This window comes from Prionailurus bengalensis, chromosome C2, assembly GCF_016509475.1.
Source record: "Prionailurus bengalensis isolate Pbe53 chromosome C2, Fcat_Pben_1.1_paternal_pri, whole genome shotgun sequence".
Classification (NCBI taxonomy): domain Eukaryota; kingdom Metazoa; phylum Chordata; class Mammalia; order Carnivora; family Felidae; genus Prionailurus; species Prionailurus bengalensis.
The window spans coordinates 114,434,760-114,460,572 of record NC_057350.1 but is presented as its reverse complement, the minus strand read 5'-3'; the positions used below and the strand labels follow the sequence as shown (position 1 = coordinate 114,460,572).

Below are 25,813 nucleotides of genomic sequence, written 5' to 3'. Positions count from 1 at the left end.
CATAGATCTCTTTATATCTATCTACATTTCAACTTTATTGAGGTATAATTGACTAACAGAGAGAGCTATCATTTACTGAGTACTTTGTCGGTGCCAAGCACCACACCAAGTACTTTGCATTCCCTTTGAATCTTCACAGCCATCTATTTGGTAGGAAGCATTATCCACATCTAATAGAGAAGGGCCGTGAAGTTCAAGTTCACCCACTAAGCTAAGTGGCAAGGTTGAGGTATGAAACTACATCCCCGTAACCCGAAGACCAGGATATTAACCGTTGCCAGTCGCTGAGCATGTCCTCTGAGCCGTGCCCTGGGTAGGATAGAGGAATCAGTAAGGCAGAGATTTTGTGCTTCCGGAGCTCACCATCCAGTAGGAAAGGCAGCCACAAGGGCAGGTAAGGCAGCATGGTTCAGTGAGCATAGGGACCAAGGGTAGTGCGTGGAGGACCCAGAGAAGGCCATGATTGGGCAAAGGACTAGGAGGTCTGGGAAGTGTCTCCAAGGAGATGGCACATATGTGTGGTCTTGCACATGGTGAGAACCCAGGTCTCCTGACTCAGTCCAGGGCTTTCTACTATAGCACAATGGAGAAACAAACACAGTACAAAACCCTAAAACCAAACCCCCAAAGCAACACTACTTGGTCTCAGAGTAAACACAGTAAATGTTAGTTGGATCTAAGTGTGAACTAAAAGGAATTTCTGAAGAACAAACAATAAGGCTGCCTCATTTCCACCTGAAATTTTCACTATGTGTTTTTTTTTCATTGAATTCCAAAACTCTTAATAGGCCGTAGATTACACGCAAGTATAATCTGAGTAATAACACCGACAAAAGCCATTTACTCTTATTATTCTAAGTGCTTTGAACTGTTTTCAAAAATGTACCTACCTTCACTTTGGTCCCGACACTGATTCTTGCCTGTTGGCCCATTGCCAGAAAGGCGATTGAAATCTTGTCTTGTTCTAAGATGCGAACTCCAATGTAATGATTCAAAGCCAGAAAGACAGGTTTAAATGACACAAAGGGTGAGGTAGGGGCCGAACTGGACCAATTCCAAGCCCTTACTCTGTTGCCAGCTTGATCTGAATATTGACCTCCCAAGATATTGATGTATACCCTGGGCAGAAAGGAAATTAAAAATTATAAACGGTAACGTTATGATCCAGCCTTGAAATTAGCCCTGTCACTTGCTGGCCAAGGGGAGCTACAGTTCATGCTAGCCAGTAGCGTATGGAGAGTGCAAAACCGCAGGTAACCTTTGGCATGGTGATACCGCCACTGAATTTTATGCTAATTTGAAGTAGTGGGTCCAGACTGGGTCCAAAAGGCAGAACCAGATGGTAAAGGGGTCTGGAAAACTATGCGCTGGGAAGAATGAAGGGGAAGCAGGAAAGGATTAGTCTGGACGAGCAGACATACAGGACACCAGGCGATCCCTGAAAGAGGGGAGAAGAACAGTGCTTGGATTTTCTCCAGGACGAAATGCAGAGCAGCGGCGGAAGGCCTGGTTGGCCTCAGTACAGGATGGCTGTGTTTTCGTAGCACCCAGCAACTGGGAGCCCGGAGTCCTTCCAGGAGGGCTCTCATCAGGGCCGGGTGTGGGCAGGAGTGGCTCGGGGAACATCTCTGAGATGGCTCAGAGCGCAGCTGAAAAGCCCTGTGATGGAGCACAAGGTGGAAGTTAGACTAATGGGGCCTCTCCAGTCTCTTAGCACAGTGGACACTACATTTTACGTCATTACATACATACCAAGCCTGACCAAGTGTGCGATCTGGTGGCACTAATGACTGCCCTTCTTCCTCATGCTCTCTCACCTTCTTCCACCTTGGATCACCACCCCTTTCTTAAGCTCTGGGTATTTAGAGAGTTGGCTGAATTTGATAACAAATTATTATTTTTTTAACTAGACGAGTTGGCCATGACGGCCCCTAGAGTGAGATAACTAACATCTTCTTTCCCCACTATTGATTAGTGGTAGTGATCTAATAACAAAAGTGCAAATGAGAAATTGAGGTAATTATCTTACTGTATCTGGGAGGAGGAAGGCTTGGTTTCATCTCGAAATGGGGATGAAAATAATATTTGGCTAAAATTATTTACATAGATTGTTCATTTGATAAATATTCTGTGAGTGCAGACACATGCTGGTAGTGGTAAGGATTCAGAATGTGGCTTCAAAGAACACCCTTCTAGGGGCACCTGGGCGGCTCAGTCAGTTAAACGTCCAACTTCCGCTCAGGTCATGATCTCATAGTTCATGAGTTTGAGCCCCACGTCAGGCTCTGTACTGACAGCTCAGGGCCTGGAGCCTGCTTCAGATTCTGTGTCTCCCTCTCTTTCTACCCCACCCCTGCTTGTGCTCTCTCTCTCTCTTTCTCTGGCTCTCAAAAATGAATAAATGTTGAAATTAAAAAACATAAAGCAAAAAACATCAGTCCAGCAGGGGGATGGGCTTGCTGCACAAGAGGCAGCTAGAAGGGGTCTGTGAGAGTATGTGAAAGTTCCATCAGAGCATCAGGAATTGAGCTGCTGGATCAGGGGACTTCATAGACAAGGGAAAAGTCCTAGAAACCAATGAATATTTATTTGGTGACAATACGGTACTTCACCAAATGTAATAAAGCATCGCTTTATTAAACCCGAAAGGATGAGTAGAAATTCTCCAGTAATACAAATAGGGATAATGGACTGAGTGCTGCTTTGGACTTAAAAAACACAGGGGCACCTGGGTGGCTCAGTCGGTTGAGCGTCCAACTTCGGCTCAGGTCATGATCTCACAGCTCGTGAGTTCGAGCCCCGCATTGGGCTCTGTGCTGACAGCTGACAGCCTGGAGCCTGTTTCAGATTCTGTGTCTCCCTCCCTCTCTCTCTGCCCCTAACCCACTCACATTCTCTCTCTGTCAAAAATAAATAAACATTAAAAAAAAGAATTAAAAAAAAAACCCACAAATGTCCTAAGTTTCTCAAATACTGGCAGAATGTCCAAATTTTGTCAATTACTGACAGAATTTCTCAAGATGAGATTGCTATTCCTGTAAATAATTTAAAGGGGGGAGAATATCTCTTTCTGAAAACTCAAAGAGTTTGAACTGCATTTGAAGGTCAGCCCGGGTGGCTCAGTCGGTTAAGCATCTGACATCAGCTCAGGTCATATTCTCCCAGTTTGTGGGTTTAAGCCCCATATTGGGCTCTGTGCTGACAGCTCAGAGCCTGGATCCTGCGTCTCCCTCTGTGCCCCTCCCCTGCTCGTACGCTATCTCTCCCTCACAAATAAATAAATATTAAAAAAATAAAAATAAATGAAATTAAGACCCAAATTTAATTTTTTCAGGTTAAATGAAATAATGTGAAGTCATAGAGTATATAAGTTAGTAGGTCAAAATTGGATCAGGATCTTAATTTCTTTAGAGATTTTGTTTGTATGTTATTGTTGGTTGTGGCTATAGGAATATAGGAACAGTTACAAATATATCTCAAATTATAATAACACACACACAAACTATAACAACACAGTGTAGCAGCTATCCATTGTAAATTATTTCCATAGATGAGTCAGTATAACATTATCAGGGCACAGGCTCTAGGAAGATCACTAGATTCATATCCCAAATCCTTAGGGTGACCATATAGTTTATTGAGAGTTTTTTTCTAATATTGAAATCATATAGTTCATGTTTCTTGCTGTTTATAGAAAGAATATGATGAGCTTTGTTTTACATAGTTGCCTGGGATTTTTCCACTGGGAAGCAAATGGAATGACATAAATAAAAAATTTCTCTGAGTTGAACATTACTGCCAAAGACTAACTTAAATAAATCTTAAAGCCATTCTTATCATTTCAAAGGAAAAAGAAAGCTTCTAGTTATAAGATGAATAAGTTCTAGGGATTTAATGTACAACATAGAGATTATAGCTAGTAATACTGTATATATACTTGAAAGTTGCTAAGAGAGTGTATCTTAAATGTTCTCAACACAAAAAAGAAATGGTAATTATGTGATGTGATGGAGATGTTAGATAATGCAATGGGATAATCATTTTGAAATATATCAAGTATATCAAATCAACACATTTTATGCCTTTAATTTACACAATGTTGAATGTCAATTATATCTCAATAGAGTTGGAAAAAATAAAAGAAAAAATAAAATTTCACAACACCCCCACCGCCCCACTCCCCCCCCCCCCAGCCAAATGGCAGCAAGAGAAACTTAGAAGCCTACCAGACATTTCCATTGGGATGATAGCAGGAAATTCTGCCAGAAGAATCTAGCAATGCTAAAATTGCAGGGTCAGTGGGCATGTCTTCTTGGACTATACAAGTGAAGCCATTTATTTTGTTGGGCACTCGGATGATGGCTAGGTTTCCAGATGGGTAGCTGAGATTAGATAAGGTTATTTGAGTTGTTCTAATGGTCCTTGACTATTCTGGATATAAATTTATGAGAGAGCCCTTTGAAACCATCCTAGAATGGGAGTTACTGTTATTACAAAAAGGATTTTATGCTTTTTATGGGATCAAAGTATATTTACAAGACACAAAAATCCTCAACAAAATACTGGTAAATGGAATCCAGTGACATATAAAAAGGATTATATAGTATTAGATAAAGAGGAACTTATCCCAGGAATGCAAGGTTGGCTTAACATCTAAAAATCCATCAATGAAATATACTATATTGATAGAATAAAAAGAAAAAAAAATCATCTCAGTATACACAGAAAGAGCATTTGAGGGGCACCTGGGTGGCTCAGTCAATTAAGCGTCCGACTTCTGCTCATGTCATGATCTCACAGTTGGTGGGTTCGAGCCCTGCATCGGGCTCGATGCTGACAGCTCAGAGCCTGGAGCCTGTTTCAGATTCTGTGTCTCCCTCTCTCCCTGCCCCTCCCCTGTTCATGCTCTGTCTCTGTCTCAAGAATAAATAAACATTAAAGAAAAAAATTTTTAAAGAAAAAAGAAGAAAAAGCATTTGACAAAAACTTACACCTTTTCATGATAACAACTCAGTGAACTAGGAATGAAAGGGAGACTCCTCAATCTAATAGAATGTCTAACAAAAACCCACAGCTAACATCATACTTAATGGTGAAAGACTGATTTCCCGCTAAGATCAGTGACTAAACAAAAATGTCCATTCTCCCCACTTCTATTCAACATTACACTAAACGTTCTAACCAGGGAAATTTTATGCAAGAAAAAGAAATGAATGGCATCCAGATTGCAAATGAAAGATGTAAAACTTTGTTTGCAGATGACATGCTCTTGTATTTAGAAAATCCAAAGGAATCCACAAAACAATATATTAGAACAAACAAGTTCAGCAGGGTTGTAGGCTACAAGACCAACATATAAAAATAAATTGTATTTCTATATACTAGCAGTGAACATTCTGAAAGTGTAATTAAGAAAATAATTCCATTTACAATAGCATCAAAAAGAATAAAGTCTACTGAGGATAATTTACCGTTAATACTCAGTCCTATCTAAGCTGATCAGAAGCCCAGAGGTGAAGTAAACACAAGATTGACTCTGAATCATTTTGAAAAGCAGCCATGGCCTTCAAGAATTAAAGCCAGGGAATTAACTGATAATAATAATAAAAGAAGGGGGGATTTATTTAAAATGTACTGTATTTATTTAAATGTATTTATTTAAAACAAAACTTACACTCTTTCTCATAGGGCCTACAGACTAAAACTTCATTATAATTCCTAAGACATGAAAGTTATTTTTCTGGTTGATTATTGGGATTTGACTAGACTTTTAGGAAACTATGACTAAACATGACTTTCTCCTAAAAATTGGGGCCTTTAGTCACCAAAAAACCCACCTCATTTTATAGTTTTGTTTGTTTTTTACTTTCCTGAAAGTATTAAATGGCCTTTATGTCAGAATAGCAAATGGCTTGGCCATCAGGCAGAAGTTCAAGTGATGAATCACTTAGCGTTTCATAAAACAGATACTGAATTTTTGTACTAAAAAATAATGTGCTGCTCACAGATGTGTAAATCGGTACATATTTTCTGGGGGGAGAAAGTCTACCAAAGTTTTAAAATGCCTGTAATTTCTTTTTTTAATAATTTATTCAGATTTCTTTAGGTTTTTTGTTTGTGTGTGTATGTGTTTAAGTAACCTCTACACCCAATGTGGGGTTTGAACTCGCATCCCTGAGATACAGAGTCAAATGCTCTACTGACTGGGCCAGCCAGGTGCCCCAAATGTCTGTAATTTCTTACCCAGAATTTCTACCCCTAGGCATCTAGGCATTTAATTCAAGGAAATAAGTGATAAGTACGCAAAGAAGTCTGCACAAAGCTGTTCATTTAGCTGTTGTTTATAGTAGCAAAAAAAAAACACAAAAAAGTGAAACAACCTTTGTGGTTAGGTTAAATGAATTATAATACATCCCCATTATTAAATACCTTATGGTTATAAAAATGGCGGTGTATCTCTATATTTATTGCATATTATATACTCGTAACATTATTACATATTATGCAGAAAGGGAAAGTTATAAAATATGAATAGCTAGTTGAAGAATTGATTTTTAAAGAATTATATAGGGGCACCTGGGTGGCTCAGTCAATTGAGCGTCCAGCTTTGGCTCAGGTCATAATCTCACAGTTTGTGGGTTCAAGCCCCACATTGGGCTCTGTGCTGACAGCTCAGAGCCTGGAGCCTGCTTCAGATTCTGTGTCTCCCTCTCTTTCTGCCCCTCCCCTGCTTGTGCACACACTCTATCTCTCAAAAATAAATAAATAAAAATGAAAAAAATATATATATGCTCATAGAAAGAAATAGGAAAGTTATATAAGATGTTAATAGCTTTTCATTGGGTGGTGGGATTTGGGGTATAACTATTTTTTTCTTTATAGTTTTCTATATATTTTTTCTATATCATTTTTGTAAAGAAATAAAACTAATAAAAATAACTTGTTGAAAGGATACAATATTTGTGTTGTTCCATCTGGAAATGAAGTCAGAAACTTGCTCCCATGTTTGTAGTGCTTCTCTAAGAGCTCATTCCTCATGATCTGACCACGAAAAATGAAAGGACCCTTAACCATTAATTGTTCCAGATATAACACATCAATTATGATAGTAACAAGCATCCTTTGCTTGCTAGACAGTGATACAAAGTATTTCTTTTTTTTTTTTTTAATTTTTTTTTTCAACGTTTATTTATTTTTGGGACAGAGAGAGACAGAGCACGAACGGGGGAGGGGCAGAGAGAGAGGGAGACACAGAATTGGAAACAGGCTCCAGGCTCTGAGCCATCAGCCCAGAGCCCGATGTGGGGCTCGAACTCACGGACCGCGAGATCGTGACCTGGCTGAAGTCGGACGCTTAACCGACGGCGCCACCCAGGCGCCCCCAAAGTATTTCTTAATTTAAATTTTGGGGGGACACCTGGATGGCTCAGCTGGGTAAGCGTCTGACTTCAGCTCAGGTCATGATTTTGTGATTCATGGGTTTGAGCCCTGTGTCAGTCTCTGTGCTGACAGCTCGGAGCCTGGAGCCTGCTTCAGAGTCTGTATCTCCCTCTCTATGCCCCTTCCCCACTCACACTCTGTCTCTCTCCCTCAAAAATAAAATAAACATTAAAAAAAATTTTTTTTAAATAAATAAATTTTTGGCCCTGCAACAGTGACCGGGAATAATCCTTAGGAATCATTAAAGAGTATTCCTAACCCCTGCAGATAACTTGATAAAAGTTTTCAGGCAGGGATCTGACATTACATATCTGTTTGAATTTTTTTTTTTTAATTTTTACCTTATTCACATCTTACTGTAAAAACAAAATGGGAGATTACAAACCAGCTCTAGCCCAATGGAAAGATTCAATATACTGATTGTAGTAGTGGTTACATAACTGCCAAAATTCATACAGCTGTACATCCGAAAAAGGTGAATCTTACTGTATATAAATTATACTTCAACAGACTGCAGTTGCATTGGATGGATAAATCAATTTGGGAAGGATGTCATCTTTAAAATATTTAATCTTTCAATCCATAAATATTAGGTCAAATTTATTACATGGATTGTTCAAATATTCTATTGTATTACTACTTTTTTTATCTAATAACCCTTGCAATTTTTGAGACAGGTAGGCTAAAATATCCCATTATAATTATGGATTTAAAGGTTTTTCCTGTTGTGAAATTTTGCTTTACATATTTTGAGCCTATCTTAAACCGGGAAAAATATTTTGTAATGTTGTATCTTCCTGGTGGATTAAAACTTTTATCATTATGAAGTAATCTTTATCTCTAGTAATACTCTTTAATATTTTCATGATATATCATTTTTATTTATAATCTTCTTGTATCCTTATATTTTAGATGTGTCTCTTATAAACCATCTAGTTGGAATTTTTTCCCTAAAAAAAGAACTAATCTGACATTCTTTGTCTATTAACTGGAATATTTAGTCTATTTACATATAATTACTAACATTCCTTGATATTTTCTATATGTTCCCTGTTATGTTTTTTTTCCTTTATGCAATTTTGTCTTTTGGAGGGGGGTAATTAAAATATGTAATCCTATTTTCTGTTCTGTCTCTACGCATTTGGAACTTATACTCTCTGCTTCTGTTATTTTTTCTGGCTACTCTAGAAATTTCAGCAAGCAAACTTGATTTATCAAAGTCTGAAGTTAAGCTTTAATATTTGCCCTTCTCCCAAACCAAGGGCTTTATAGTACCATAATTACATTTAACCTATTTCCCATCATGTACTATTTTTAAATGTATTTTTATTCTTTTCTGTTTTTTGAAGTGCCACAAGCTATTATTATTGTTGTTTTATTAGCCAACTTTTAGTTTTATCCATAAAAACTATGTACCACTTTCTTTTCATCCTTCTTGAATCTCAGACCCTCCAGTGACACCAAGCACATTCTTTAGAATTTCCTTTAATGAAGGGCTGCTAGTGACAAATTATCTCTGACTTTACCAGACAGTGTTTTGGGGGGCCATATTTTCTTGAAAAATATGTTAGCTGGTTATCAACTTCTGGATTGACCACTATTTTCTTTAAGACATTCCACTGTCTTCTGACTTCCAGTGTTGCTGTTGGGAGGTTATCTGACAGTTTCTCTATTTTTTTTTTTTAATGTTTTATTATTTTTGAGACAGAGAGGGAGACAGAGTGTGAGCGGTGGGGCAGAGAGAGAGGGAGACACAGACTCTGAAGCAGGCTCCAGGCTCGGAGCTGTCAGCATAAAGCCTGACATAGGGCTCGAACCCATGAACCATGAGATCATGACTTGAGCCAAAGTGGGATGCTTAACCAACTGAGCCACGCAGGCAGCCCTCTAACTCTTTTCCTTTAAATATAAACAGAATTTCATTTCTGTGCTGCTTTTAAGGTTTTTTTTCCTTTGGTGTTCTCCAGTTTGTTCATGTTGAAATATTAACAATGATTTTGGGAAAGTGCTTGAGGTTTTGGTGATATTTCTCCCCTTCTTTTTTAGTTTTTAAGTGTTCCAAACATTTTTTAATGTACAACAATCACATTTTAAAATAAAAAGGCTTTAGCCAAAATAGACTACCATAAAACATGTAAAAACATTGTTTTAAAGTCTAGTAGAAGTTAAAAAGCCACATCTGTACCATTTCTTCTTGACAAAGAGTTAAATGTGTCATGTAGCCAACCTGTTATATTCATTATGACAGCTTTTACAACTTCAGGTAAAACTGATTTTAAAGAGTAGCAAGTAAAAAAAAAAAAAAAGGCAAGATAATTACCTTTCCACATGCTATTCTAGCATCACAACAAACAATGGATATGTTTCTGTTTTCTAGTTGGAAATCAAGTAGTCTGTCATCAAATAGCTCTTTTTCTGGAATATCCACGGAAAGTTGGTAAGAAATTGTTTTTAAGTGCTTTGGCTCTAATGGGAAAAGAATCAAATATTTGTTTTAAATTTTCCAAAACCTCTCTTTAAAATGAAATTACAAACCTTATTACAAATGTATTGATTCATCAGACTTCTTTTAATGGCAGAAAAATGAGGCTTTTCATTAAAGTGAATGCGTTCTTTTGTTAAAAAATAAAGACATTCCCTTGTTAAGCAAAGAATGATGATTTTCATTAAGTGGAATTTTCTGGCCTTGTGTTTAGTAGGAAACACTTGAATATTAAGGAACTTTGTACCAGGGATTTAGTTTAAACCAAAACAAATGTCCGTCTTTCCTAAGTATCTTTTTTTAAAAATTTTTTTTTGTTTGTTTTTCAGTTTATTTATTTTGAGAGAGTGCATGGAAGGGGCAGAGAGAGAGAAAGAGAGAGAGAGAGAATCCCAAGCAGGCTCTGCACTGTCAGTTGGAGCCCGATGCAGGGCTCAAACTCAAGAACCATGAGATCATGGCCTGAGCTGGAATCAAGAGTCAGCCACTTAACCTACTGAGCCACCCAGGCGCCCCTCTAAGTACTTTTCAATAGCTCTGAGTGGTAGAGGAGGAGCCTGTGCTCAGAAAGACTAAATACTTTGCCCCAAATCGGACAGCCTATAAGGAGAAAAGCTAGTACATAAATCAAGAACTTGATTCTAAAAATCAGTGCTCTTTCCATTTCACCCACACTATAGCCATACTGGTCCACGTATGAAGAAACAATTGTGATTTATTTTTGACGGATTTTTCCATATCCCAGCTTGAAAACAGAAGGGAATGTGTGCTTAATAAACCAAGAGACAATGAATTCAGTAAGCTCTTTTCAGCTATCTGTAAAGTGTTCTATAGATGTTGCTAATTTGTTTCAGTCAATAACAATAGTAAACTGAAGACTTAAAACTTCGAAAGCCAGAAAGCTGAAACACCAGCCTTTCTGAGCCATTTTAACTGCTACATTGACTGAAATGAACATTTTAAATATATTTTTTAAAATACCAATTGTAGCTTTCGGTCAAACATCTGAGCTTTCTGATGAACAACTGACCCATAACACCAGCATCGAGGAACTCACCGTCTTCAGATAAATTAGTCTGTTCATTTGTCATTAGTGCAAATTGTCTGGCCATTTGTCGCTCCTGTTTTCTACAAAATTAAAAAATATGCTGTATAAATCCAAAATGTGTTTGAAGTTTAAAACAGAATTTTAGTACAAATTTTAACTGTTTACATACTATCCATTATTATTTTTATCTATTATTACTTGTGAATCCAGGCATTTAATCCATACATATAAGTTTCTACTCTCTTCAGGCAACAAATTCAACAAATTTCTCCAATATGGGAATTCCAAATTGCCCTGAGAATTTGCAATTGGTAAATTTCTTTTTTTTTTTTTTTAATATTTTTTTAATGTTTGAGACAGAGACAGAACATGAACAGGGGAGGGTCAGAGAGAGAGGGAGACACAGAATCCGAAACAGGCTCCAGGCTCTGAGCTGTCAGCACAGAGCCTGACGTGGGGCTCGAACCCACGAACTGTGAGATCATGACCTGAGTCGAAGTCAGACGCTTAACCAACTGAGCCACCCAGGCGCCCCACAATTGGTAAATTTCTACTTTATTTTATTTTTATTTTTAAAAAATGTTTATTTATTTTCAGAGAGAGAGAAAGCACGAGCAGGGGAGGGGCAGAGAGAGGGAGGGAGGAAGAGAATCCTAAGCAGGCTCCATGCTCAGCACAGAGCCTGATGCAGGGCTCGATCCCACAACCGTGAGATCACGACCCCAGCCCAAATCAAGAGTCAGACACTTCGCTGACTGAGCCACCCAGGCACCCTGGTAAATTTCTACTTTGAATTGGTGAGTTTCCAGAGTTTCTGGGAGCTTCTGAATCCCAATAACATCTACCAGGAATTTTATTTTATTTTTATTTAACAAATTAAATTTTTTTCTTAATTTTAGAGAGAAAGCTCAAATTGGGGAAAGGGGCAGAAGGAAAGAGACAGAATCTCAAACAGGCTCCAGGCTCAGCTTGGAGCCCAGCGTGGGGCTCGATCCCATGACTCTAGGATCCTGGCTTCAGCTGAAATCAAGAGTCGATTGCTCAACCGAGTCACCCAGGCGCCCCCCACCAGGAATTTTTATAGGTTTGCTTTGGCCAATTTTTATTTCATTACTGAGAACACATCTTCAAAATTAAATATTTTGAAAAAACAAGGTTCATTTACAAAAAGCTTAAGCGGGCCTGAGTCTCAATATCAAAGGCTCAATGTTACCTCCGCAGGGCTTTTTCCTTTGCTTTGAGTCTATCAAGTTCACTGCCATGGGCTGCATGAGGGTCAATACAGATTAATTCAGCTTTAGAGCTTTGAATTTTTTGTTTTTCCTCATAGATGTAGTCAATCAGATTTTGAAAATAACTACAACAGGAGACCTGGAAAACAAAGAGGTCATGTTCATCTCATTAGTCCTAGAGGAAGATAATTACAGGGGGCAAAATGGCTAATGAAATTTGGATAACAATCTATGGTAGCTTTTTCCTAGTAACAGCTTGATTGAGATAGAGTTCACATACCATACAGTTCATCCATTTCAAATGTACTAGTCAATGGCTTTTAGTGTATTCACAGAGTTGTGCAAAACCGTCACTGCAGCCAACTTTTAGAACACGAACTCTTATCCGTTAACCCTCCCCATCTCTCTCCTCAGCCTCTGGAAACCACTAAGCTAAATTCTGTCTGCACACATTTACCTGTTCTGTTCAGCTCATATATGTGGAATCATACAATTGTGGTACTTTGTGATTGGCTTCTTTTGCTTAGCATAATGTTTTCAGGGTTCTTCTGTGTTGTAGCATGTATCAGCCCTTCATTTATTTTTATGGTTAAATAATATTCCATTGTATGGATACATCACATTTACTTACCCATTCATCAGTTGATGGATGTTTGGGTTGTTTTCACTTTTGGCTGTTAGGACTCATGCTGCTATGAACATTGTGTGTTAAGTTTTTGTGTAGGTATATGTTGTCAGTTCTCTTGAGTATATATCTAGAAGTGTAACTGCTGGGCTATAGGTAACTATGTCTCTAACTTTTGGGGGAATTGCCAGACAGTTTCTCAAAGTGGCTACACCGTATTACATTCCCCCTTTCCAGTATATGAGAGTACCAGTTTCTCTGCATCCTTGCCAACACTTGTTATTATCTGTCTTTTTAATTGTAGCCATCCTAGTGGGTATGGAATGGTATCCCATTGTGATTATGATTTGCATTTCCCCAACAGCTAACATGTAACTCTTTTAAGACTTGATGTGTGGGGGAGGAAACACTTCGTGTGTTTAAAAATAACACCATTCCCTCAGTGAACCTGCATTAGAACTCACATCTTCTATTGGTTTAGAGCTATCATCGTCATAGTAAACATCCATATTGGAAAGAAATGATTTTAGATCGCCTCCACAAAATTCACACGTGGGCGATATCTCCTCCTCTTCTTCCTTCAGAGAGAGGAAAACAAGAATAAATGAGTGCCCACCAGAGGGCCCAGAGCCCCTGGGAGCAGTAGATGCTGCTGGGACTCTGGGCAGGGCCAGCAAAAGTCCAGAAGGAGAGCAGGGCTGGTGGGCTGTGTGCCAACCTGCCTGAGAACTCCTGCCGGAATCCCTGGGGGCCCCCAGAACTAGCTGGTGGGGAACTTTCAGGGGGCTAAGATCCTCTACCAGAAGGCACCAAGCTAGCAAGATCTGTGCATTCCAGTAATGAGACATTATTTCTACTCAAGGGCTGGTGAGGACTGAAGAGGCTGAGGCGGTGTATTGAGGGCCTCTGTCTGGCACTGTTCACCAGAGCACAGCTGAGCCCATCAGGAGCTTGTGGATCCTTAGGATGTCTCCTCATCACAAGAAGAAAGTTGCAGAAATGACTTTACTATTGACAGCCGAGTTCCTCATGGGGGAGGGGCGCTATGGCGTGTAACTAGAGGCACGAGACAGAGGATAACGCGTTAGCCCCAGCTTGGGGCTCTGGATTCTCCTGACTGTGCTGTGAAGGTAATTCAGAAGGGGTGGGGGAGACCCGGAGAAGCAACAGGACACAGGGGAGTTAGGGGCTCAAGGGTTGGTGCACTATGGCCATGTTTATGATCTGAGGTCACGACTGTGACTGCAGGGGTTCTTGGGCAAGCAAGCAGCCTTAGCACAGGCCTCCAGGAAAAACCCACATCATGTATGAGTCGCAGGTCACGAACACCAGCAAGCCAGCTGTAATTTGCCATTCTCTGGGACTAGCAAAATGGCCACTGTGGGGCCAAAGGGTGGCGAGGGGGCCTGTGCAGCCAGGCATTCACCACCAGAGTGATGGCCCGTATCTTGAGGTTACCGAAACTACCCAATGGCAAGTACTGCACATCGCTGACAGCAGAACCCTTGGAGAGTAAAGCCCCACCATAGAGAGATGGCGGTGACACATGTAGTTTGTCACCTAAGGGACGGAGCAGGCAGAAAAAGAGTGTGGCGATTCCAGGCCATCCACAACCCTTCCATATGAGGGTCTTGCTAAGGAGCTCCTCAGCCCATGGTCCCTTCACCCCTTCACCTGTGGGGGAAGCAAGGTGGAGATTCTTCCAAAGACCATGAGGGGGGCTGGAATCTGCTCCTGGAGAGTGTGTAGCTGGCGAGCCAGCTACTGCCGCCCCTGAACTACACCAGTGTCAAAGCCCCATCTAGGCGGACCTGAAGGATCTGCCCAAGATCCAGGAGAAGCCAGCCCTGCCTTGGTGCCAATGCAGGCACAACTCCCTGGAAGAAAGGCTACAAGGCTTTCCTCATGTTTCGGACCATCTCCGGGTGTCAGCAGAAGAAAACTCGAGACACTTCCTTGACTACAAACTTCTGTGGTTCAGAAAGAGAAAGGAGCTAGGTTTGAATAAAAGAATTTCAGCCTGAAGAGTCTATAGGGTGGCCATGAAGTTTAGAAACATGGACAGATATAAAGAGCAAATGTTGACTGATACTACATGACATTTAGTGTGCAACTCCTTGTGAGACTTGCATAGTTTAATGTGCTGCACAAAGCGGCAATGAGCAGCACGTTATTGTGTCCACACAGCGTTCCCATTGACCCTGCATACACATCTGTGGGGCGCAGCCTCACACAATTGATGGCTCTTATTTCCAGTGGATAAGCCTGCACCTTTAGCAGACCCCAGAAGAAATAAGGGGGTGCCAATCTGGGGAGCATGCTGTTCTCTCCACATGGCCAGGTCACCCGAGTTTGCAAATAATCACACCACCATTCGGTCCCCCACTGCTCTGGTGTGTGGAATTTTGTCCCCTGAAAAGATAGGTTGAAGTTGTAACTAATTTACGTAATCTACATAATTTACATAATCTAATTTAAGTGGTGTGCCTGGAGAAGAGGGACATTTGGAAACAGATGCAGAGAACGCCAGGACAACTGACGCAGAGATCGGAATGGAGAAGCCACAAGCCAAGGAAAGCCAAGGGTTGATGGGCACACCGGAACTAGGAAGAGGCAAGGAGGGATGCTCCCCTACAGGCTGGACTCGCTGACATACTGATTTTGAACCTCTAGCCGTCAGAACGACGAGACAACAAGTTGCTACGGTTCTAAGCCACCCAGTTTGCGGTATTTGGATACAGCAGCCCCCGGAAACAAACACAGCCACCCTAAGTGCTACTCCAAATAAATGAGCTCTTCGTGTATTTTTTAAAAAGCATGTTCACTGTCCTCTGTGCAAATCATCATGTGGCTTATGACATCATTTGTTAATAAAAAACATTTTCAAATTTAAAAATAATATGAATTAAAATCACCTTGAAGTTAATGCCTATATTGGAACTCTCTTGTCTGAATTTCAGAATGGATGGTGGCCCAATGCTAGGCAGTGTTTTCAGAGCTGGCTCAAACAGTGTTATGAAGTCTTCTTTAAACTACATTTTTAAAAAGAGAGAGAGAATCGACGTTTGAATAAGTGGTATTTACAACGAATCCTGTGTACTATTGGACTGATAACCATTTCTTACCTCCAACTCACATAAGACATTCAGTTTTCGCTCTTCTGGATTAATTACCCATTTTTCTGCAGAGAAAAGCATCGATTTAGAAAGCAAGTTTAAAACCTTAGTACAGTGTGTTCCATTTTCTCCTAGCCCTCTACCCCGTGTCAAACACACACACACACACACACACACACACACACACACACACACACACACAGTTTAAATGCCCTGAAACCTTTTCACCACCTTTTTGAGCATATTCTTAGGGGAGGGCTTTTCTAGAGGGGGTGTGCACTGTCTGAGTTAAGGCTGGTTTGCCTTTGCCGGCAGAGGGAAGGACTCTATTTACCTCTTAACTTAGAAGCCAGATTTTCATGTTCAGGTTCCTTAATTACAGAGGGTGCTTTCTTCCCTGTAAAACGAGCATACACTTGTCACCAATCCTGACAAAGTAGAAAAGAAGTTTAATACAAAAGAAAATATGCCTTTTGGAAAAGTAAGTACCCTTATTTGTGTTTGTTTGACCTTTTACTTTTTTGCTCTTTCCAAACAACATTTTATCAACAATAAGGAACAGAGGGAAGGAACCACTGATCTATCACATCAAAAAAGGTTTCCCTGTTCCTTTCTAGTCCTAGCATACTATAGAGATGCATACTTCACTTGACTATAAACATTGGTGCAGACTCTTATGTTTTCTGCTTTTTTTTCCCAGCTTATTTATTTATTTTGAGGGAGAGAGTGTGTGTGTGCGAGTACAAGTTGGGGAGGGGCAGAGGGCAAGAGAGAAAGAATCCCAAGCAGCCTCCACACTGGCAGCACAGAGCCTGATGCGGGGCTGGATATCACGAACTGTGAGATCATGACGTGAGCTGAAATCGAGAGTCGGATGCTTAACCGACTGAGCCACCGAGGTGTTCCATTTTCTGGTTTTTAAAAGTACTGTGTTGTCTACCTTCTACCTGTTACTTTGTAAAAGATTTTTCAGGTAGAAGGGTGCTAGAGGTTCTAATTCAAGACCGTTAACTCAACCAGGAGGATTATTCCCTCCACAGATTCCAGGGCAGTATTAGAAATGGGGAAGGCGGACATCAGCAATTTGGAATAACCGTCTAGGAGAGTTAAGCTGATAGAATTGGAATGATGAAAACCAGTGAGATCAACCTACAGTGGGGGCAGGGGTAAAGGGGGGGGGAGGAGCTGGCCCATTTCCTCCCAGAGCCATGGGCGGCAAGGACTGCTACTGGAGAAAGAGGTGGGCTTCAGAAAGTGATGTGCTTTCCTATGTGGAGTACCTGAAAAAATTTTGAATATGTTTTAGGCATGTTGTCCAACAGAAATGCCAGTATAGGTATGAAAAAATTAACGCACACAGATGTTTATTAAGGCATTATTTGTTATAGGGGCGAGCTCAAAACATCAAACCACACCAACTCTGAAATACCTAGCAATCCGTTTTATTACATAAGCCATAATAACTGTATATAAGGGAATATTATGCAGTTGTTTCATTGAATTAGATCAATCTTTCCTGACATGGAAAGATATCCATGATACACTGCTAAGTAAAAGAATTAGAGAGGAGATAAAGTTGGCGTTACAGGAAATATAATTGTTTCCTAGACTTTGAACCTAGAAACTATTAGAATAAGAAATTTCAGCAAGGGGGTCCGATACAAGATTAATATATAGAAATCAATAATTTCCTTCTTGTTGACAATAATCAATTAGTAAATATAACAGGAAAAAAGTTTCCAATTGTTACATCAATACAAGACTATAGTAAGAGCTGCACAAGTCCTATATTGGGCGGGGGGGGGACTATAAAAGAAGGTCTGAAAGAAATGGAGAGGTACACTAGGTTCCTGCTGTTAAAGTAATCAAGCGGCCATCAGATGAGGTGGCCCTAATGCCTTCGTGTGTAGCCTAGGAAAGCAAACTGAAACCTGAGCCAGAGTCAATTTCTGTAAATGCCTCAAGGTTAGGAACAGCCAACCACAAACAGCCAACCAGGCTTTCCCAAGTAATACAACCCCTTAAGCCATAGCCAATCAAAAAATTTCCTCGTTTTGCTCTGGTGTCTTCTCTGTAAAAATCTCCTTACTGTTGTCTGGGAAGCCCTCCCACCTATTTCCAGTTTGGCATCGCTCCATTCCATTCATGTTTGCTCAAATTTAGCAATCTGAAAATACCTCAGTTTGTCTTTTAACACTGCGAAGCAAGGGCGACAAATCAACTTGTCAAATTCCATTGAAACATCCCATCAGAATTACGCTGTGTAGATTAATTTGGGAATTATTAGCATCTTCCTAATACTTGGTCCCTTTTTATGTTCGATTTTGTCACTCTTCTGTGCAAATCCTCAGGGATCTTTCTACTTCATTCCCATTGAAAAAGATTTGGTCTTCAGTTAGTCCTTTGAACTTATCCCCCGTCAGTTCTCCTCCTGATGACTTTACCGCAACCACACCAACTGCCTCCTTGTTCTAGGCGGAGGCACCTGCTAGTCCGTGTGCCTGGAATAATCTTTCCCTAAGATCATCCTGGCTCACTGTCTCATGTCCTTGAGGTCTTTGCTCAAATATTTTAGCTTCTCAGTAAAGATTTCCCTGAGCACCCTGTGTAAACTTACCCCTCCCACCCAACATTTTCCATCCTTTCCTCTGCTTTTTCTCCTTAGCACTTAATGTATTATATGTAATATATATAATGTATATATAATACATATATTATCACCTAATTGTGTATTATATATATTTCCTTATTTTCCTTATTTTTTATGATCTCTCTCACCATCACCTCCACCCTCCACACTTTCATGCCAGATCACGAGGACCGGCGTTTTCGTTTTTTTGTTTTTGTTTTTGTTTTCATTGCCATTTCCCTAGAACAGGGTTTGGACTATGATGGGTGCTTGGCATATGACAGGTGCTCAGTAAACATCTGATGAATAAGTGACATAAAACAAATACAAAACTTACCAGGAAAGTCTATTCATAAATCCTTATACTGGGATAAATTAAAATTTTAATTTTTGTATTATCTACCTCTTGATGGTTGACATTTAGACTACAGCGTGCATGTTACCGCTTTGATAAAAAATGAAGATACGCATCAACATAGAATGGCAGATTTTTTTTTATGAGAACATAAACATTAGCATTTATTACAGACGAAATGCTGAAGGGTTTCGATATTTAATCTCATTTTGCTTTTCATAAAAATTCTGTGACAAAGTATTACTATTATTACTGACAGGGGAAGAACCTGGGACTCCATGAGGCCCTCATCTCCGTGTCAGTTTGTGTTGGGCTGGGATTCAAACCTGGCTCTCCCCCAGTGCCTGCAGCCATGCTCTTTCCGATGTGCAATCCCATCTCTGAGCAAAAGCTAAGAAATCAAACTACTCACTTGGCTGCCTTTTGCCAGAAAATTTTTGAAGCCAGCTTTCTTCTGTTTGTACTGACGTTGGAATTCCTGGATACAAACTGTGATACATAGTCCTGAAGTTGAGACAAAAATCTTAATTGTGAGTGTGCCTACATAATTGTTAGCCATTCTTCCAAATATAGCACATTTAACCATCAAGTAACACACGTAGGTAGAAGATCCGGCTTTCTATTTTCTTTGAAATATTTTCCTCCATTCTTGCCTCTCAGTATAAGTCAGGCACAGTGTGTTTGCATTATAGGGAAAGTACTCCTTTCTAAGTCCCGGAGTCTCCCGATACCATATTTTTCCCTCCAGGGAGTAAATTACGACCACTATGTCCGTGCATGTGTGTTGATGGTGGTGGTGATGGTGTGTGTGTTTAAACATTTACTTGAGGGGCGCCTGGGTGGCGCAGTCGGTTAAGCGTCCGACTTCAGCCAGGTCACGATCTTGCGGTCCGTGAGTTCGAGCCCCGCGTCGGACTCTGGGCTGATGGCTCAGAGCCTGGAGCCTGTTTCAGATTCTGTGTCTCCCTCTCTTTCTGCCCCTCCCCCGTTCATGCTCTGTCTCTCTCTGTCCCAAAAATAAATAAACGTTGAAAAAAAAAATTAAAAAAAAAAACATTTACTTGAATTTAAATGAGACATATTATTCATTTTATTTTTATGTATTTTTAAGTTTTATTTATTTAAGTAATCCCTACACCCAAAATGGGGCTCGAGCTCACAACCTCGAGTTCAAGAGCCCTATGTGCCTCGTACTAAACCAGCCAGGCGACCCAATTAAGTAGCCTAAAAATAACCCAAACTTTTTTTTTTAAGAGTTGAAGTGAAACGTGCTGTAATCAAACAATTTGTATTATTTATTCTTTCTGCAAGTAGTTCAGTTACTTGAGTTGTCATTGACATGATAGGAAGGCAGAAATGTATTGATTTTTACTAGTTACAATGACTGTTACTGGTAACAAGTAAATAATAACCAGTGCTTCAAGTTCCTTTGCCTCTTTGAATTTCAATTATTTTGCACGATTAGCAAATTGTGATGATTTGCTGGATCTTCTAAAATTATCACATTTTTTCAAATGATTGAATCAATTTTAGGGTTGTCACTTTTTCACCTTTCTTAGTTCTTTCTCCACCTTCCTTTTTTGGTGCTTTGTTCCTTGGCACATTGCATCGGCGGGGTGCTTTAGTTCCAAAATGACTCTGTCTTGTAATAAGCGAAGAACGACTCAGCCAAAGCCACCTGTGCAAGTCTCTGGGGGAGTCCTGTTTGTCTAACTTCCCAAACAAGCTACAGGGACCGAGGGTAAAAAAGAATATTAAGGAGCGATCCCTAGACAACACTGAACGTTTGGCCTTTTTTCCAGTTCAGTGGTTAACAAAATCAGACCTACATGGCTCCTCTAGGTCTCTCTGCCTTCCTTAAACCGACACCAAAGATTGTTTCTGAAATTCCGCGGAAGGATGGCAGATGACGAGATGACGGAGGCTAACACAATGGACATTTCCTGAGAACTGACTGTGTAGTGGTACATTCATAGTAGTTGCTTTCTTCACATGATTTCATTGATATTAACAAAGACTAATCAAGGCATGTATCGATCTGCCCTCCTCTACAGGCAAGGAAACTGAGACTCTAGGGAACCCCTGAAAAACGGTATTGTGCCAGATGCAAATGGGGCCTGGGCCTGTTTGGCTTCAAAACCTGTGTTTCTCCGTATTTACCTGCCATGTATAGTTGGCCCCATTTTCAACCAGAATAGTAATAGGGCAATAAAACATAGAAGGTGAGCCAATATTGATTGTATTTTTATGACATTTAAGGATAGATTTCCTTCAAAACACACTCTCACCAAATTCACCAGAGAATGCTTTGAAATATAAAAGAAGCATCTTAGGAAGATTTATGAGGAGAAATTAAGAAATTGATCAAGTAAAGAGAGGCTCCCATATTAATAGGAAGTCCAGGTCAAGATGGCAGTTGAGCACCCAATTCTCCTTCCCTTCCTTTCCCAGATCTTACTGAAATAACAAACACAAACAAATAAACAAATAAATAGCCCTGGAAAATAAGAAAGGTGTCATTGGTAGACAATTAATATTGAAGTCCCAAAAGAATGAAAATAAATGGCTTTAGTTTGATGGAAAACCAGGGTGGAGAACACCGCAGCTCAAAGCAAGAGAAAGAAGTAAGTAAAATTCTTCTGGGAAGTCCCTAGCTCAGACTCAACCAAATGCAGAGAGGAGGGGACTGGAGACTGCAATCAGAGGAGTTCAGGGAGTCACCTCAGAGCAGCTGGCCAGGCAGCTGTTCTTTTTATTTCTAGATAAAGCCCCCCAAGCTGCTTCCTACAAAGAGTGGGCAGCCTATCTCAGGAGGTTGTAGGTGTGAAAGAGAAGCAGAGCATAATAGGAGGTTACACAGAAGCTGCCCAATAGGCCTGGATGAGAAAGGAGGAGGGGACATCCCGCCCAGAAGTGAAATGCGTGAAGAACTCCAACCACACAGTGAAGTGTCCTTATCCAAACTCCAGTAATAGTGGGGTATGCAGGTTGCCTGCCTCCTACCAACGCTCCACAAGCTGCCGCCTCTGACATCCCCCATCCACCCACATAGGACACAGTCAACCTTCCAGATACACCCTGTTAAGAGCTACTCAGCTGCAGAAGGACTCCATTCTGGTTACCTACCGGCCATTCATTTATAAATACAAATTGATAATGAAGGATTGCCAGTTACTTAAGGGCAATCAATAGCATAAAAGAGAAAGACCAAGATAAACAGAATTAATCCCGAAAAAAGAACTTCAAAGAACAACAACAAAAAAGAACCTTAGTACAAAAGTACCCTTAAAAGAGATTTAAAAATAACTATTTGAACAGGAAGGATCAGAGAATGAGAACGGGTTCTTGGAAATTACAAATATGAATACGAAAATAAAAACTTTTGTACAAGGGCTGCATGTTACCATAAATACAAAAAAATCTTGATATCCAAGAGGGCCAATAGCCATCTAGTAGGAGTTCTAAAGAAGACACATGAAGGGGAGGAAATAAACATCAGAAGTGTTTCAGAATCAGACTGATCGGCAATACCGGATTCTAGAGGGCAAAAAAGCAATGTCGTCAGAGCTCTGAGGAAAATGGTTTTAAATGTATTCTTTGATGCCAGGTTATGTTATTAATTAAGTATGATGGTAAAAATGAAGAAATCTCCAGACAGGCAAGAACTCAGGAATCTGACTACCCATGAGATCTACATGAAATAATTACCTGTGGAGTTTCTCCAGCAAAGAGAAAAGGAATAAAAGAAAGAAAGCAATACGGGAATCAGGAAAGCGTGGCCATTTAACCCCAATCAGGAAAGCTGAAGACAATTAAAAACTGAGAGTTGGGGGCGCCTGGGTGGCGCAGTCGGTTAAGCGTCCGACTTCAGCCAGGTCACGATCTCGCGGTCCGTGAGTTCGAGCCCCGCGTCAGGCTCTGGGCTGATGGCTCGGAGCCTGGAGCCTGTTTCCAATTCTGTGTCTCCCTCTCTCTGTGCCCCTCCCCCGTTCATGCTCTGTCTCTCTCTGTCCCAAAAATAAAAATAAACTTTGAAAAAACTGAGAGTTGAAAAGTTCTCCTTTTAGGAGTCAAGTTTTATGGACATAGGAATCTGGGGTTTTGTGCAGAATCCAATCACATTATTGGCTTCTTAGCATGAAATTGTGAGTATTGTTGATTGTTTTTCAATTTTCAGAATTAACCTGTATTGAGTTAATTATGATTATAAAACATAATACAAATACAATAAAACTTGGCAAAGTAATATGACTTTATATGAATATACATTATTCATATATTTATAAAATATATAATTTGCTGTTAACTGGGAGAAGAAAGGGTGAGAGGAAAGATAGAAGTAGAAGGGCATTGGCTCAATCCATAGAGCACGCAACTCTTGATCTTGGGGTTGTGAGTTCGAGCCCCATGTTGGGTGTAGAGATTACTTAAAAATGAAATCTTTAAAATAAATAAACATAAAATTAGAAACAAAATAAGCTGTTAACAATATGTTAACCCTGGTGGGTGGGAGTGTGGGGGTGAAGAAGGGCATGGAATTTTTTTTTTTTATTTTACACCTTTGTATACTTTAATATTTTAACCATGTACATATATTATTTTTTAAGTTGAATTAAAAGGATAAATAAAAACATAAGAGCGGGACAGAACAATCCTGTTTATGCTTAGGACTTTAAAAGTTGCTTGTAAAAGCAAAGCTTAAGTGAACAGTAATTCAAGATCGTGGACTCAGCTTTATAAAGATTTATAAAGATGTTCCAAAAGGTATTTCTCTGGTGTCTTCCTGTGCTTGGCGGCTAATAGCCATAACAACAAGAAAAAGAGAGAGGAAAAAAATAAGACCATAATTTCCACTTTCCTTCACAGGAGGTGTGTCTAATCATGGCCTCATTTTGCCAATAGAGACCTATGTCCTAAACGTTCAGAGCACTTGCTATTGTATAGTGTTATTATTTCATGTTATATCAAATGGGCATGCCTTCTCTGTAGGTAGATAATAAGCTGCAGATGGGCAGGGACTGTGTCTCTATCCCCAAAGTGTCTAACAGTAATAGACTTTTAAAAATCCTTTTTTAATAAATTGGTTGTAAGTGCCCTGGATTATTTTTACTCTACTTCCAGACATATTTATCCACGAGGTAAAAGTAAACATCATCAGCTTCAAAAAAGTATATGAAAACAAAACATTTTCTTACCTATCTAAATCCACTTCAGACATGTCTTTCCTAAATGTCTGGAATATCTTAGGAAAACCTGTTGAATGAAACGTTGACAAATTTAGCCATTCCTTCTAAATCAGTGGTTCTCAAAAGGACAACTTCTGCCCCCAGGAGACATTTGGCAACTCTGAAGACTTTTTTTTTCTTATCTTTTTAATGGTTATTTATTTTCGAGAGAGCGAGAGTGAGCGGGGACGGGGGGGGGGGGGGGGGTGGGAGGGACAGAAGATTGGAAGTGGGTTCTGCGCTGATAGCAAAGAGCCCTATGTGGGGCTTGAACTGAACTGAGTCGAGTTCAGATCATGACCTAAGGTCATGACCTGAGCCAAATTCAGACACTTAACCGACTGAGGTGCCCAGGCGCCCCTGAAGACATTTTTGATTGTCCCGGATCAGAGTGGGGGCTCACGGCACAGCCAGGGCTAGAGGCCAGGGATGCTGGTAAACATCCTATAATGCCAGGGACACCCCCTCCCACCTTCTTCTACTCAACAAAGATGGTCCTGATGGAAATGTCAACACTCAAAATAAGTGCTGTCTTTCTTTTTAAGGAAGTGACTGAAGTGGTTTTAGCATAGGAACCTAAACACAATTTTTTTTTTTTTTTACGGGACTGTCTTGGTAGCACAACACCCTGAAGGGACCGCTCTTCCAGGAGCGGCATGTTCCTGTGTGTGTTTCCGAGAAAGAGAGAAACAGGGACTGGGAAGGGGAGACAGGAACAGAGGGGGAGACGCAGGGAGAGGGAGGTGCGAGAGAGGCCTAGACAGAGGGGAGGGGGTGGGGAGAGAGAGACGGAGGGAGGGAACAGCATCATGACCTGAATGCACATAGACGTATTACAAATGCACTCGGTGAAGCACTACCCAAGTTTCCAGTCTCACCAAGCGTTACACCGATGTCCTAAATCGTGAGCCAACAGAACGCTCAGCCAAGATTTCAGTGCCTTTGAATAAAGGGACCAAGATAGACTGGGTTGTGTGGGGGGTGGTGCATGTGTTTAGAAACCAGACACTCAGGTAGACCAAGGCTCTGGAGTGGCGGGACCAGCGGTCCGAGGGCCAGGGAAGCCGTAGAGGAAGGGGCGGGCAGCGGATGTACTTTTCTGGGAGGAGACGCTCCCAGTCTCCTGTGAGCTCAAGTGTGAGCTCAAGATCGGTGTCTCGCTCCACAGCGTCCCGCTGAGCGTGGGGGTCGGGCTCAGGCTGGGGCTGGTGATGCTGGTTAATCGGGGAAGGAAGGCCTTTGAGTTTTCGTCACTGCTGTCATCGATGTCCATCATCTTCCAGAAGTAGTCTTCGCTGAACGTCCCTTGGACCTCCAGCGTCTTCTCCTCCGCGTCCCCTGTCTTCCCCTCCACTGCTTCTCCCTCCTTCTCCTCCACCAACTCCTCTTCCTCCTCCTCCTCCTCCTCCTCCTCCTCCTCCTCCTCCTCTTCTTCCTCCGGGACCTCCTCCTTCTCCGGCTTTCTGGAGCCGCGACGCGGGTGCGGGTTGGCCATGGCTGGGGGGAAGCAGGGTCGCCGCTAGCGCAGTGGCAGGTGCTGCCGCCAGTCCCAGTGCTGTCGAGCTCCCTACGGTGCGTGCGTCTCCCGTCTCCCGGGGCAACGGCCAGCGGCGCGCCGCCAAGCCTCCGGAATTTAAAGCGGCAGCACAGAACCCGAAGGG

General features: G+C 40.9%; 1 protein-coding gene across 1 annotated transcript in view; it reads right to left on the bottom strand.

Moving 5' to 3' along the window:
• ERICH6 (glutamate rich 6) overlaps window positions 1-25,547 on the bottom strand; it is a 29,727-nt gene extending 4,180 nt beyond the window's left edge. The window contains exons 1-13 of the mRNA XM_043595132.1: window positions 25,248-25,547; window positions 24,123-24,180; window positions 19,340-19,431; window positions 16,278-16,340; window positions 15,953-16,008; window positions 15,743-15,859; window positions 13,292-13,405; window positions 12,184-12,341; window positions 10,980-11,050; window positions 9,761-9,906; window positions 6,956-7,041; window positions 4,227-4,382; window positions 891-1,119 (exon numbers count right to left, since the gene is read on the bottom strand). Of these exons, the coding sequence (XP_043451067.1) occupies window positions 891-1,119; window positions 4,227-4,382; window positions 6,956-7,041; window positions 9,761-9,906; window positions 10,980-11,050; window positions 12,184-12,341; window positions 13,292-13,405; window positions 15,743-15,859; window positions 15,953-16,008; window positions 16,278-16,340; window positions 19,340-19,431; window positions 24,123-24,180; window positions 25,248-25,428 (1,527 nt within the window). The 5' untranslated portion in view covers window positions 25,429-25,547. The remainder of the gene's footprint in view (window positions 1-890; window positions 1,120-4,226; window positions 4,383-6,955; window positions 7,042-9,760; window positions 9,907-10,979; window positions 11,051-12,183; window positions 12,342-13,291; window positions 13,406-15,742; window positions 15,860-15,952; window positions 16,009-16,277; window positions 16,341-19,339; window positions 19,432-24,122; window positions 24,181-25,247) is intronic.
• Between the last annotated feature and the right edge of the window lie 266 nt (window positions 25,548-25,813).